The sequence below is a fragment of the Saccopteryx leptura genome, chromosome 10 (assembly GCF_036850995.1).
Source record: "Saccopteryx leptura isolate mSacLep1 chromosome 10, mSacLep1_pri_phased_curated, whole genome shotgun sequence".
Lineage (NCBI taxonomy): Eukaryota > Metazoa > Chordata > Mammalia > Chiroptera > Emballonuridae > Saccopteryx > Saccopteryx leptura.
The window spans coordinates 62,237,580-62,251,207 of record NC_089512.1 but is presented as its reverse complement, the minus strand read 5'-3'; the positions used below and the strand labels follow the sequence as shown (position 1 = coordinate 62,251,207).

Sequence of the window (13,628 nt, the reverse complement as noted above, 5' to 3'; positions counted from 1 at the left end):
TTAGATGAGCAACTAGCAACCTCCGCCACTGTCACACTAAATTTGGGGTGCCTGTACATCCAAGTAGAAGAGTAAAGAAAGCAGTAAAATATACCTTAAAATGAAAAATATCATTGACCTTTTCTTTATATTGTATTAGCTTCAATTTGGGCATGTGAACATATATGTATTAGATCTTTCATAAATTTACTTGTGACCTCAATCCCCCTAATTCTGTTTTCTCCATTAAGGCTTAATTTCTCAACTCCAAATTCTTCTTATATAGAAGACACTTAACTTACATAGTAGGAGTAGAAATATTCACCTTAAATTTCATAAGTTTTTCTTTTTCTTATTTTTAGCCATGGCCCGAAGATGCCCTTGAGCTGGTAGCTGTAAAATTCTTGGAAACACTGGAACTTACTGAGGTTGAACGACAAGAAATAGTTCCAATCTGCAAACACTTTCACACTTCTATTATGGATCTTTCAAAAAGGTTAATATTTTTAATTACAATAATGTCCTATATTTCCAAGCATTTTTCTGTGAAAGCCCAAAATTTTAATAGGGTTTCTATGTTTTCAAGATCTCTCTGATCATTTAATTAGTTAAGACCATCAGCTTGCAAGTTATAGAAAGCTACTTGATCTAGCTTTAATAAAAAGCAGGAATTTATTATAAAGATACAGAGATATCTCACAAAGCTTGAGGGAAAGAATACAGCTGGATCTCAGAAGTGACTGGAAGCAGGAGTTAGAAAACCATTCTAAAACCAGAAACACCTTTCATCCATTTCTTATTCCTCTTTCTGTCTGGGCATCTATTTTCTTCTTTCTCTTTGCAGATGGAATTTTCTACTTTTCAGTACATGTGGAGGAAACTGGCTGCTTCTTGATTTTTAAGTTTACTTTTTGTAATTCCATACAATTCCAACAGCTATAGGCAGAGACTGGCTGTTTCCAACTCCCTGTTTCAAATTTGTTCCAAAATGTGATTAGCCTTGTTTGTGTCCAGTGTCCAACCCTGATCAGCTATGGTCAGGGTGGCAAGTTTCATAGAACAAACATTGCTGCTGGAGCAATGGGTAGAAAGAAGTTCTCAGATAAGGGGAGCTGGTTGGTGGGCTGTGGATACTTCAAACATATCTCTATTAACTTTGTTAATCTCTGAGATCTTCATTGCAAAGATGCATAAGCCCAAGGGCTCATATCACTACATAATACAGTATATTGCCTATCCATAGCTAGAGTCATACAGCCAACTAGTATGGCTGGCTTGGACGGTTGCACCAAGAAGTAGGTTCTAGCCTACATACTTGCCATGAAACATCATTGCTTCCATAGCTTCCATGTCTCATACTTCTGGCCATACCCTACTCAGCTGACATGTGACACACTTGCGACACACTTGTGTAAAGAATGGTGACTCATTCTTACTATCCTATCTGCAGTTCTCTTTCCTACTATACTTGCCTAGCTTACACAATATCTTGAGTCCCTTCAGGGTTAAATCTTCCTGGCTTATCAAACATGTAAAAGGCCTATATCTTTCTTACTGTAGTTTACCTTTGATACACATCTTTGTTGATATGTGCTTCTTAAATACATCATTGCTATTTGATATTTTTGCAGACAAGAAATTGGATGTGCCTATATGTAGAATTATTAAACTCTATGGAGTTCAAGTACTCAGCAGCCTCTAATTAAAATTAACCTTTATTCTTAAATGCTTGTTGTTGATGCTATGTTGAATTTACCTCTTACTTTGTGAAGCCTATTACTTAAACTAAAATATGTCATCTGCCTCTCTTTTAGGTTCTTGCATGAGTTAGGACGCCATAACTATGTGACTGCTACTTCTTATCTTGAACTCATTGCCTCATTTCAACAGCTTTTGACTACAAGGCGAGAAGCTATTATGAAAGCAAAACAACAATACGTGAATGGACTTGACAAACTAGCTTTTGCTGAGTCTCAGGTAAATTTGATGAGTTGCTCAAAATGGTAATATATAATAGGAAATGTAAAAATAAAAACAACAAGAGCTACAATTTATTGACGATATATAATTTGCCAGGCACTGTGTTGTATATTTCACATGCATTCATTCATTCAATTATTCCTCATAACAAGTCCATAAAGTAGAAACTTTTATGATCTCGATTTTACAGATAAATAAGTAAGTAAAGTGGGTTTCAGAGAAGTTTATTAGGTTGCCCAGACCACACAGATTCAAATATATCTTTTATTTTTAATTTTTTGGAATTTGGAAAGAATATAGTAAGTATGGGCTGACTTTTTATTTTAATAGCTGGTAAAATATAAGATTGAAGTTTTTAAAAATGAGTCAAGTGCTACTAATGCTTAGTAGCATTAGTTCAATGTACGCAATGGAGGTTTGGGTGGTTCATATGCATGGTCCATATACCACGCACATAGGACAGCAGGGATGCCCTGAGCTGCCACCTTCTTTCTATCTTCTTTTCGTTCATGGCAGCTGCGTTCTCTCACTGCCCTGTCATATACTTAGGACGGTAAAGTACTTTGTGAAGAAAATTAGCCACCCTCTCATGACTTTTTACAGTGTAAACAGCAGGAAGAAAAAGTTTAGATTTTCTGGCCCAAATATCTTATGATACATTGAAGTTTTGCTTTCTGTTTTTGGCTTCTGTAGCAATTGTAGCTATGAAAACTTATTGATGAACTGTCTATTTAGGTTGGTGAAATGAAAAAGGAGCTTGTTCAGTTACAGCCCAAATTGGAGGAAGCTAAAATTGAAAATGCACATATGATGCAGGTAGAGTATCCTGAATGTTTTTTAATTGATGTCAGAAAATAATTGAAATATGTTAAATTAGCTTTGAAAACAAACCTTAATTTTTGCCCCTACATCTTAGGGACTTTACCCTTTTCTATTGATTGGCTATCTCTTCAGGTCCATGTGGTATCTTTTATTTTTGAAGGGAGGTGGGAAGTCCATTACCAAATTAGGTTACATGTATTTGCATTTACCTTCATTTTATCTTGGGCCCTTCTACCCTTCAAAACGATATGTTGGATTCCTTAGTTTTCAAACATTCTTTTGTCTTTAGAAGGAAGAAAGCAGTAGGATATTTGAGAAATTGTCTTTGTTTTTTCTTTCTGTCTTTTCTTTAGGTTATTGAGATAGAGTCAGCACAAGTAGAAGCAAAAAGAAAGTTTGTGAAGTTGGATGAAGAGATAGCCAGTGGAAAGGCTGAAGAAGCTCAAGTTCTGAAAAATGAGTGTGAAAGTGACTTAGCAGAGGCGATCCCAGCCTTGGAAGCAGCTCTGTCTGCACTGGATACACTGAAGGCAAGCATTTGAATTGGCTACCTTGTGTTTCATCAACAAAGTAAAATTGTGTACAGGTCCTTAGTTAATTAGGTGTAGTTCTATTTCAGTGGGTGGTATTATATTGTTTTTGTCCAGTCAAATGAAACTTGACTCTTAACAATTCCTCTTTGATATATTATCTTATTTTTTCTTTTCATATTTTATCTATAATTTTTGTTCAGGATATTACAATGAAAATGAATGAAACCAACAGTGTCCAAGAGGCCAAAGTACTTCCATACGTGGATCAGGAGGGCTGACTAGAACAAGCTCATCACCAAACAGAGCAGGAGAGGTAGCTCTTGTTGACTAGGGAGGCCCCAGTGTAGTAAGGCAGTTCAGGATATTCAGACCTCATTTTTTGTCTTCTTTCCTAATCAGTGCCCGAACTGTCATGTAAGCAACCTGACAAGATAGTGAGTTCAATCTATGGGTAATTCAACATCTCACAGGAGCAAATTCTATCTGATTTTCAGTTACATCAGCCTTGTAATTGTAGAACATGAGATTATTTTAGGGCATTTATAGAAACTTCCTAGTACTCTCAGGATGCTGTTAGCCAGGAATTTAAAGCCCTGAGCTTATTATTTTCTACCTGTGGGCTCTTTGGCACATTTAAAAGCCACACTCTACCCAATGGTCTTTCTTCATGCTCTCCTTAGACATTTATCACAACAGCCACCCATTCTGACAAAGCCTTGTTTTAAATAAGCACTCCATTCCAGATAAGCTTGAGCATTAATCTAAATAACTGTTTTTATCACTGTGTACCATGGGCTTTCAGCACTCCAGTCTCTGAAACTCACAAAATTCTTGATGCCTTCAATCCCTGCCAGTTACTGAATCTAATCAATATTAAGTTCTTTCATTGTGAGTCTGTTGCTTGCACCATTCTTGATATCAAATACTGTTTTTGATATGACTTAAGGAGTTGCAGAGAAGAGAATTGATTTCTATAGGGTTCAGTTACAAAGAAAATTATTTCAATTTAGTATAAAACGGCAGGTCTCTTTAGGAAATTTTACAAATGGATTACAGAATTGTTGGAAGAGCTGAAGAAACAGATCATAGGCTGAGCTGCCAGGAGTGACTCACAAAGCCAAACTGCGTGAGCAGTCTGTCAGAGGAATGATCCCTCTGAGTAAGAAGCTTGCAGAGCCTTCTTCACAGAGCTACACAGTCTCTACCACAATCCATATCAGCAAACAGGTGCCTTACACTGTGTCTATCTCCCCACTTATGCAGTCTGAATTCTAGTATCATTCAAGTGAACTGATGGTGGATCCTAATGACCTTCCAAAACTAGCTGCATAAGAAACTAAAATATATAGATCTTAGCTTTCTAGCAACTGCAAAGGAGGTCAGAAGGATATTGGAGTGGATAATAAATAAATAAGTGAATCTATTGTGTCTGTCATAACAATATGTATCTTTTTTTTTTTTAGTTCAGAATTGATCCCTACCTCTTTTTTCATGGGGGTGGGGCTGGTAAAATTAATATTACATATGAGGAAATACAGAATTAAGTTTTTGTCTGAATTAGGGTTCTTAACCTGGGTTCTATGTGTGGACTTGGTATATGATTACATACAAATTTTGTTTGTGTGCAAAAACATTTTTTTCTGGAGGGTTTATAGCTATTATATTCTTGTAAGGATCTATAATCTACCAGATGTTTGAGAACTATTGCTTTTAACCTGTGTTTAAGTTCTCTATTGTTAATTCTTTCATAGCTATGCAAAGCAAAAACAATTATAATTTCTGATGAAAATTGTTACTTTTCTCTATTGCTTTTACACTAATTCTCCAGCATTACTTTAAAAACTCATTATTTAGCAATAAACTATTCTGAAGATAAGCTGTTTTCTTTTGATTTAGCCAGCTGACATTACAATTGTGAAATCGATGAAGAATCCTCCATCTGGTGTTAAACTAGTTATGGCTGCTGTTTGTGTCATGAAAGATATAAAACCAGAAAAAATTTCAGATACTTCAGGAACTGGAGGCAAGGTAATAACTAGACACAGATTTGAATTGAATTAATGAATGTACAGAACACTTTACAGCAACTATCAAATTAAATGTCAACAGTACCCAGTCCAGGGAAAAAACATTATTTTCCAGATTGAGTGGATTCAGAATAAATTATGGAAAACACTATCTATATTTATTCCAGGGTGAAGCTAAGGCAGGATAGCATCAGAAAAATGTGGGTTTGATTGATTCCATCTCCTTTTTTGTCTATGCAGGATTCCCCACTATCATAAGGATAGGATTGAATGAACACTAAGATTCCTGTGCTTTTTCAGTTAAGATTCTCAAGAATCTGAAATATAACCACATAGGTGTTGTTTCTGAGCATTCAAAATTCTACTGTGTACAATATAGTGAAGTTGTTAAAACCATCTGCTCTGAGCCAGAATGTCTATTTTCAGGAATCCCAGCCTCATTAGCAATATGACATTGGGCAAGATGCTTAATCTCTATGAGATTCTGTAAAAACAAGGTTATCATAGTACCTGCCTCATAAAATCAATGTGAGGATTAGATGAATACATATAAAGCTCTTATATATAAAGCTTCACATTAAGTTCACAATAAATGTTAGCTGATATAGATAATTATTATTCAAGGCCATATCCCTTAAAAAAGAACATATAGCATCCATTCTAAGCTAAAGTTATAGATTTATTTTCTTTTCAGGTTTTTTATAATACCTAGGTTTGAATCCCTGAACTGGAAAATTAGGGTTTTTGGGGGGGTCATTCTTTCCTTTTTTGAGATAATAAAGAAAATAAATAGGCTTTTCTCTTACGAATTTATTTTTATATACTCACACTTACACTTACACACTACATATACCCCCCCATCAGGCTTCTGGAAGTAGGAAAAAGAATATTCAGCTAGTTGTTTAATATCTTTCATTAGTACAATTTATAATTGTGCTTAACTTTTAACTGGCAGAGCAATGTATAATCTTTGTCTTTCTGTTTTCTTTATTTCATTTGGGGAGCCTGGGTAGCTTGTTTATTAGAAAAATGTTTGCTACCTGTCTTAGTCCATTTGATCTGTATAACAAATAACATAGACTGGTGGCTTAGAAACAATAGAAATTAATTATCATGGTACTGGAGTCTGGGAAGTCCAAGATCAAGGTTCTGGTAGGTTTCATGTCTAGTGAGAGTCCACTTCCTGGTTTATAGATGACTGTGTTTTTGCTGTCCTCACATGGTGGAAGAGAAAAGGAGCTCTCTGAGGTCTGCTTTATAAGGACATTAATCCCACTCCTGACCTTATCATCTTCCAAAGACCCAAATACTATTACATTGGCGATTAGGCTTTCATATGTGAATTTTAGGGGAAGGGAACACAAACTTTCAGTCTATATCTCTACCTTTCTGGTTTGAAAGAGTTAAGAATAAAGGAAAGTAAAAGTGAAATAATAAAAATATGTTTTTGTATAAAATTGTAATGATGTTTATGCTAATTGCGTTTCTTGTTTTCTAAAGAAAAATAATCATATAATTGGCCTTTCAGTGTTTAATTTTTATAATAAATATATAAGTTCATATTTTAAATATTTGAGTTGTATAACACGCTCTTGGAGAGGAGTCTCTTTATTTCCAAGAAGATGAAAGATGGTATTTTAAAAGTATATAGTTTCTCTGGAAATATATCTAAAAATTCAAGGAGAAATATAGTGAGCATCTTTAATTGTACATATAATAAGTTTGAAAATTTTTATTTATAGATTTTAGATTACTGGGGACCTAGCAAAAAACTTCTGGGAGATATGAATTTCTTAAGAGATTTGAAAGAATATGACAAGGACAACATTCCAGTGAGTTTCATTGGATTTTTTTTTGTAAATGTAACTTTGTTAAGATATACAAGATCTTTTACATTATATAATACTATTTAAAACATAAGAAGATAGTCCATTTTGGATTAAAATAAAAAATAATGGAACATTCTATTTGTTAATGACTATTTTATAAATTCTCATAATGCATAGACCCACTCTTCTTTCAGACCTTGACAGTCATTTAATAAATTGATATTTTAGTGTATTATTGACATGAAAGAGTTCTCTAAGTGTCATTTTGTCATAGTTTATCAATAAATATGATACACAAGTTTATGTGAAACAAAGTATAATGCATTCTTTTTCATTTGAACTTTATTAATGTTAAATTGTCTTTTTCTCTTGTGTTCATGTTTTCTCAACTTGCAGAAGTCTTTATTTTTTTAGAAGAAACATTTTGCTTCACTATCTGTAATACTTTGCATATTTTGTTCACAAATGACTTGTGCTTCTGCTACAATTATGCCTATTTTATTTTTTAAAAATTTATTGTGTTTAAATAGATTCAAGTGTCCTATCGGATATATCTCCCTCTCCCCCCACCCCCGTGTTCCTCTTGACACCCCGTTTGTCCTCTCCCCCCAAAGCCCTCTGCCCTTCCCTCCAGGATTTGCTTTGTGCTCTCTTTGTCTCTGTGTTATGTATACATAATTTCACTAATCCCTTTCCCCTCTCTTATCCCATCCTCTCTTCCCCTTTCCCTCTGGTCCCTTTGACCCTGCCTCTACCTCTATTCCATTCCTATCCCCTGTTATTATATTGCTGTTGATCTCGCCCTTTATGTCAATCAAAATCTGCTTTATATATTTAGGTGCTCCTATATTAGGTGCATAGATATTTATAATGGTTATATCTTCTTGTTGGATTGCTCCCTTTATCATTATGGAGTGACCTTTATCCCTTACTATAGTCTTTGTTTTAAAGTCTATTTTGTCAAATATAAGTATTGCTATTCCAGCTTTTTTTCCTTTCCGTTTGCATGAAATACTTTTTTCCATCTCTTCACTCTCAGACTGTGTGTATCTTTTGTTCTGAGGTAAGTCTTTTGTAGGCAGCATATGAATGGGTCCTGTTTTCTTATCCATTCAGCTACCCTATGTCTTTTAATTGGAGCATTTAATCATTTACATTTCAGGTTATTATTGATATGTAGTTGTTTATTGCCATTTTATTCTTTAAATCTACATTCCTCTTTTTCTAGATATTTTTTCTTTCCTTTGCTCGGTTTACAGCAGGCCCCTTAACATTTCTTGCAGCATTGGTTTAGTTGTAATGAATTCCTTGAGGATTTTTTTTTTTTTTATCTAGGAAGCTTTTCATTTCTCCTTCAATTTTAAATGATAACCTTGCTGGATAAAGAAGTCTTGGTTGTAGGCTCTTGTTTTGCATTACTTTGAATATTTCTTGCCATTCCCTTATGGCTTCTAGTGTTTCTGTTGAAAAGTCAGATGTCATCCTTATAGGGGCTCCTCTGTAGGTAATTGACTGCTTTTCTCTTACAGCTTTTAGTATTCTTTCTTTTTTTTTTAAATTTTACCTTTTTATTGAAGTATCACTTCTTATACACAGTAGAATGCACAGATCTTAAGCATGCTTCTCAATTAATTTTTACCAGTGTAGTAACCACCCAGATAGAGGTGGGGTATACATTTAGCATTCTAGAAGACACCTTTGTGCCCTCTCTCAGTCAGTATCCCCCAATGTATTATGGTAGTTAGCTATACAATTACACTCATGGATACATACCCAAAAGAAATCAGTGTTTATGCCCACAAATATACGATATATAAAGAGAAGAAAACTCATTTAGTAGCTTTATAGCCAAATATCAGAAACAACCCAAAATATCCACTAACAGTAGACAAGATATTTTAAAATGTGAAATATTCATTCAATGGAATACTATACAACAATTAAAAATGAACTGCTGCTCGTCACCTGTAGTATTCTTTCTTTATCTCTTAATTTTGGTATTTTAATTATGATGTGTCTTGGTGTAGGCCCTCTTTGAGTTCCTCTTTAATGGGAGACTCTGTGCTTCTTGAACTTGAGTAACTTTTTCCTTCATCAATTTAGGAAAGTTTTCAGCTATGATTTCTTCAATCAGGTTCTCTATCCCTTATTCTTTCTCTTCTCCTTCAGGAACCCCAATGATGCGGATGTTGTTTCTCTTCATATTGTCACAGAGCTCTCTTAGTTTTCTCAGACTTTTGAGCCTCTTTTCTTTTTGCTGCTCTGCTTTGTGCTTTCATTTATCTTGTCCTCTACCTCACTGATTTGATACTCTGCTTCATCCAGCCTGCTTTTAATTCCTTTTAGTGTAGTCTTTATTTCTGATATTGTACTTGTCATTTCTGACTGATTCTTTTTTATGGTTTCAGTGTTCTTTTTGATGCTTGCTACCTCTTTAGTTAGGTGCTCATTTTGTTATCCATTATTGCTCTAAGATCTCTGAACATCCTAACAACCATTATTTTAAGCTCTGCATCCAGTAATTAGGTTACTTCCATCTCATTCAGATATTTTTCTGGGGATTTCTTTTGTTGATTCATTTGGGTTGCATTTCTCTGTCTTCCCATTTTTTCTGTATATAGATTCCTTCTTTGGGTGTGCTGTTTGAATAAGTAGCTTGAGTCTAGGGTTTAAGTTTTCTGCTTCCAACTATCAATTGTGTTGGTTCTAGATCTTCTTGGGTTGGCATCATATGTTGTTTATAATCTATTATGGGTTACTTGTCATCAGCTGCTGCTCTTCTTGCTATTTGTGTGGGTTGTTTTTTTGTCTCTGTAGTGTGAGAGGGGCCAACATGTCCATAAGAATCAGCTTCCTCCTGCTTAGAGCTATCAGCAGCTCTGTATGAGCTGCAAGCTCTGAAAGATTTGCCTCTGCTTTTCAGCTGTTCCAGCTCCTCTTGCAGCTGCCTCATCTTTCCAGAACCCTCTGGTGAAAGACTATAGTGTGGGCCCAATTGGCCTCACCTAATCTACTCCTGCACAGATTGCTAATTTGTTGCATTAGGGAAGCTGAGGTTGGGACTACGATGTTAGTGGGACCCTCTACTTCAGAGGTCTCTTGGGCTGTAGCTCAGTACAAGGAATGTGGCTCCTACTCCAGGGCCTAATCCCTCAACCTCTGCTGGATACCCGAATTTTATTTCTCTCCAGCAAGGTGAGCCTCAGGAAAGTCTGAATTCCATCTGATTTTCTCTTTCTGTTCCCTCCTGTTGCTAGCTACTCGCTGGGCCCAGCAGGGAACTCCAGAAATTAGTGTGGGGGGCAGTGGGCGTGGTTTGCTCTTTGGTCCCAGTTGTCACTCTATCCAGACTTTTTTTTACATATCTCAGTAGGGTGTTGCCACAAGAGTGCAGAGGGTGTGGCCTCTGTGTTCCAGAGGTATGGCCTGCCTACCAGTTCTCCAGGGTTGGGGCCATTCTCAGCAGTGGAGGGGGGAGGTGTAGCTCAGGTCTCACCGAAAATCTGAGTCACTGACCTGCCCCCTGCTCTTCGCCTTTCTGAAGGAGCCTTTCCACTGGCTGCATATGGAGAGATTCCCAGGGGTGGGGCAGCTGCCTTTCCCCAGACTGGGCAGGACAAAGGGATTGCTCCTCCTCTGTATATGTCCACTTTAGCCCTGGAGAATGACTCAGCACAGGTGTTCTGGTCACCATCACTATTTCTCTCCCTGTGCCTCCAACTTTACACTTTCCTCCTGCAACTCCAGTCTTCTCAGCTCTCCCGCCCCTGGAGCCCTAGGCAAGTAGCCACAAGCGAGATTTTCTATGCAGGCCCTTTAAGGCTGAATCTGCCACTCCAAAAGCTGTCTCCCCCCTGCAGACAGAAACCCTGCTCTTTTCACTGCTCAGTGCTGTCTGTTTGCCTCTTCCAGTCACTGGTGCTCCAAGCTGGGGCTCTGGGCCTGGGGCTGAGGCACCCCACCTTTCAGGGTCCCTCTCCCTGCAGTGAGAGTCCTTCTGGGCAGTCCACCGCCCCTCGCTCCTGGGAACGGGGCAGCCCCCATTGCGTCTTTACACTTCCTACAAGACTCGGTGTGGGTTCTTCTGTGATCCTTGGTTATAGTAGAGTCCTCTTTGTTTCATCCAAAGTTGGTTTTTTGCAATGGTTGTTCTTAAATTAACTTGTAATCCAATTTGGTCCTGAGAGGTGGCTGTTGTAACATCTGCCTACTCTGTGACCATCTTAGAATCTCTTATGCCTATTTTAAAATGGTCTCAAAGTACTGACTGGTTTTTAAAGACAACATAACTTTTTTATACAAAATTTTTTATTATGTATAATTATGTTTTCATCCTATAATTGTGTTTTATATATTGAAATTTTAAGACCTAATCTTTGTTGTGTAGGTGACTGTTATGCAGAAGATTCGTGGTGAATATTTAACAAACCCTGAATTTGACCCCCCTAAGGTTGCTAAAGCTTCTTCTGCGGCTGAGGGTCTGTGTAAATGGATCATGGCTATGGAAGTCTATGACAGAGTTGCAAAGGTATTTTGAGGGTCAGCACATCCATTTTCTATTGAAATATTCACAGAAATTTAAATCTATGCATATGTTCACTAGTTAAGACTTTTCTAAAAGTGCTAACAAAAATAACTTGTCCTGCTACAGGATAAACACCAGACATTGAGTACCTACTAGATGAAGAGAATACTTGTATGTGATATAACCCAATTGGAGCTAGTATGAGTAGTAGTGCGTGGGAATAGGGATGATCTCTGAAATTGGACAGAATGACCTATATACCCATAGGGACCTGGGCAAAGGAGAATTAGAGTTTGATGAGAATGGGAAGAAACAAGAAACAATCCAAAACTTTAAGGGCAAAGTGGCAGATTAAAAAATTAACTCAATGGGTTAGAAGTAAGAACATCCAAGTAGGGTTATGAGGCAGAGCATGGGAAGAGCCTCTAAAGCAATGGCCTGCCTTGATAGGGAACCTTTTATGGAGTACACTGTGGGGACAAATTCCTGGGAGAGCAGAGAATGGTTTAAGAGCATTTTGTAAATTGGGCTAGCAGAGGACCAGGAAAACACTGGCTTGTCTTTTACAGCTTGCAGAATTCTAAATAGAGAAGCAGGAAAGATAAACAAAAGGGCAGGTAAAAATCTATGGTAGCATGTGCTTAGAACAATCTCAGATCATAGATTGAATGATCAAGCTGTAACAGTTGGGAAGATATTCCTAATAAGGTACATGTGCCTGAAGAGAACTGGAACTTTGTTAGTTTCAGTGGAGTAAACCTATATATACCTGCTAAAGAAATAAAATTAATTTTATCTTGGATGTCCTTCCATTGAACATATTGTCCCTTCCCATAGTAGTCTTACATTATAGTAGGTCTCCAAGTTCTCAACCCACAGAGTGTGGAATCTTCTGGATCCTTTCTATAAAGCAGAGAAGGCAAAACATTCAGGTTCTTTCCTGACTTCCCACTCTACATCTCCAGACTGCCATTTTAATGCTGATGCAGCTGTCTCATGTTAAAGGAGGTATCCTGCAAGGTCTCCAAAATCAAAAGTAGAAAGTGGAGCTTTCCACTTTTTATCTGCTTATTTAACCCTTCAGGGTTTCAGCCCATATGAGAGAAAGTGGAACATTTGGGTCTGATACCTTGCCTCCCTCCTTTCTCTTTGCTTTCAGCTTCATTCATGGCAGAAGACTTAGGTCTCCCTTCTTTTAAATTCACACACTCTCTTTGGTCATCTTTAAAATTCTTTCTACAAATGGCTTATAGTACACTCAAAAAATAAAGTTGCAAACCCCATTTTTTAAAATCACAGTTCATATCCAGTTTCATTACATACCAGTTTCAGATGTACAACAAGGTGGCTGGAAAATCATGTACTTTACAGAGTGGTCACCCCTAGCTGACCCATGCACTCACCTGGCCCCATACCCCGTTTTCTCGACATTAGTGACTATATTCTCTATGCTGCTATCTGCATCTTTGTGGCTATTTTGCAAATACCAATTTGGGTTGCTTGATTCCTTCACCTTTTTCATCCAGTCCACCGACCTCCCACCCCTCTCATAGGTGTCAGTCTCTTCTCTGTATCATAAGTCTGTTTCTATATTGCTTGGCAAACCCCTTTCTTTCTTTCTTTTTTTTTTTTTTTTTTTCATTTTTCTGAAGCTGGAAATGGGGAGAGACAGTCAGACAGACTCCCGCATGCGCCCGACCGGGATCCACCCGGCACGCCCACCAGGGGGCGACGCTCTGCCCACCAGGGGGCGATGCTCTGCCCATCCTGGGCGTCGCCATGTTGCGACCAGAGCCACTCTAGCGCCTGAGGCAGAGGCCACAGAGCCATCCCCAGCGCCCGGGCCATCTTTGCTCCAATGGAGCCTTGGCTGCGGGAGGGGAAGAGAGAGACAGAGAGGAAAGCGCGGCGGAGGGGTGGAGAAGCAAATGGG

At 37.5% G+C, this 13,628-nt stretch overlaps 1 protein-coding gene across 1 annotated transcript in view; it reads left to right on the top strand.

Annotated features, from left to right (window-relative positions):
- The window catches only part of DNAH12 (dynein axonemal heavy chain 12), a 399,320-nt gene that overhangs the window by 277,890 nt on the left and 107,802 nt on the right, over positions 1–13,628 (top strand). Inside the window, exons 46-52 of the mRNA XM_066351331.1 lie at positions 342–475; positions 1,794–1,956; positions 2,695–2,775; positions 3,135–3,311; positions 5,211–5,342; positions 7,084–7,173; positions 11,558–11,698. Of these exons, the coding sequence (XP_066207428.1) occupies positions 342–475; positions 1,794–1,956; positions 2,695–2,775; positions 3,135–3,311; positions 5,211–5,342; positions 7,084–7,173; positions 11,558–11,698 (918 nt within the window). The remainder of the gene's footprint in view (positions 1–341; positions 476–1,793; positions 1,957–2,694; positions 2,776–3,134; positions 3,312–5,210; positions 5,343–7,083; positions 7,174–11,557; positions 11,699–13,628) is intronic.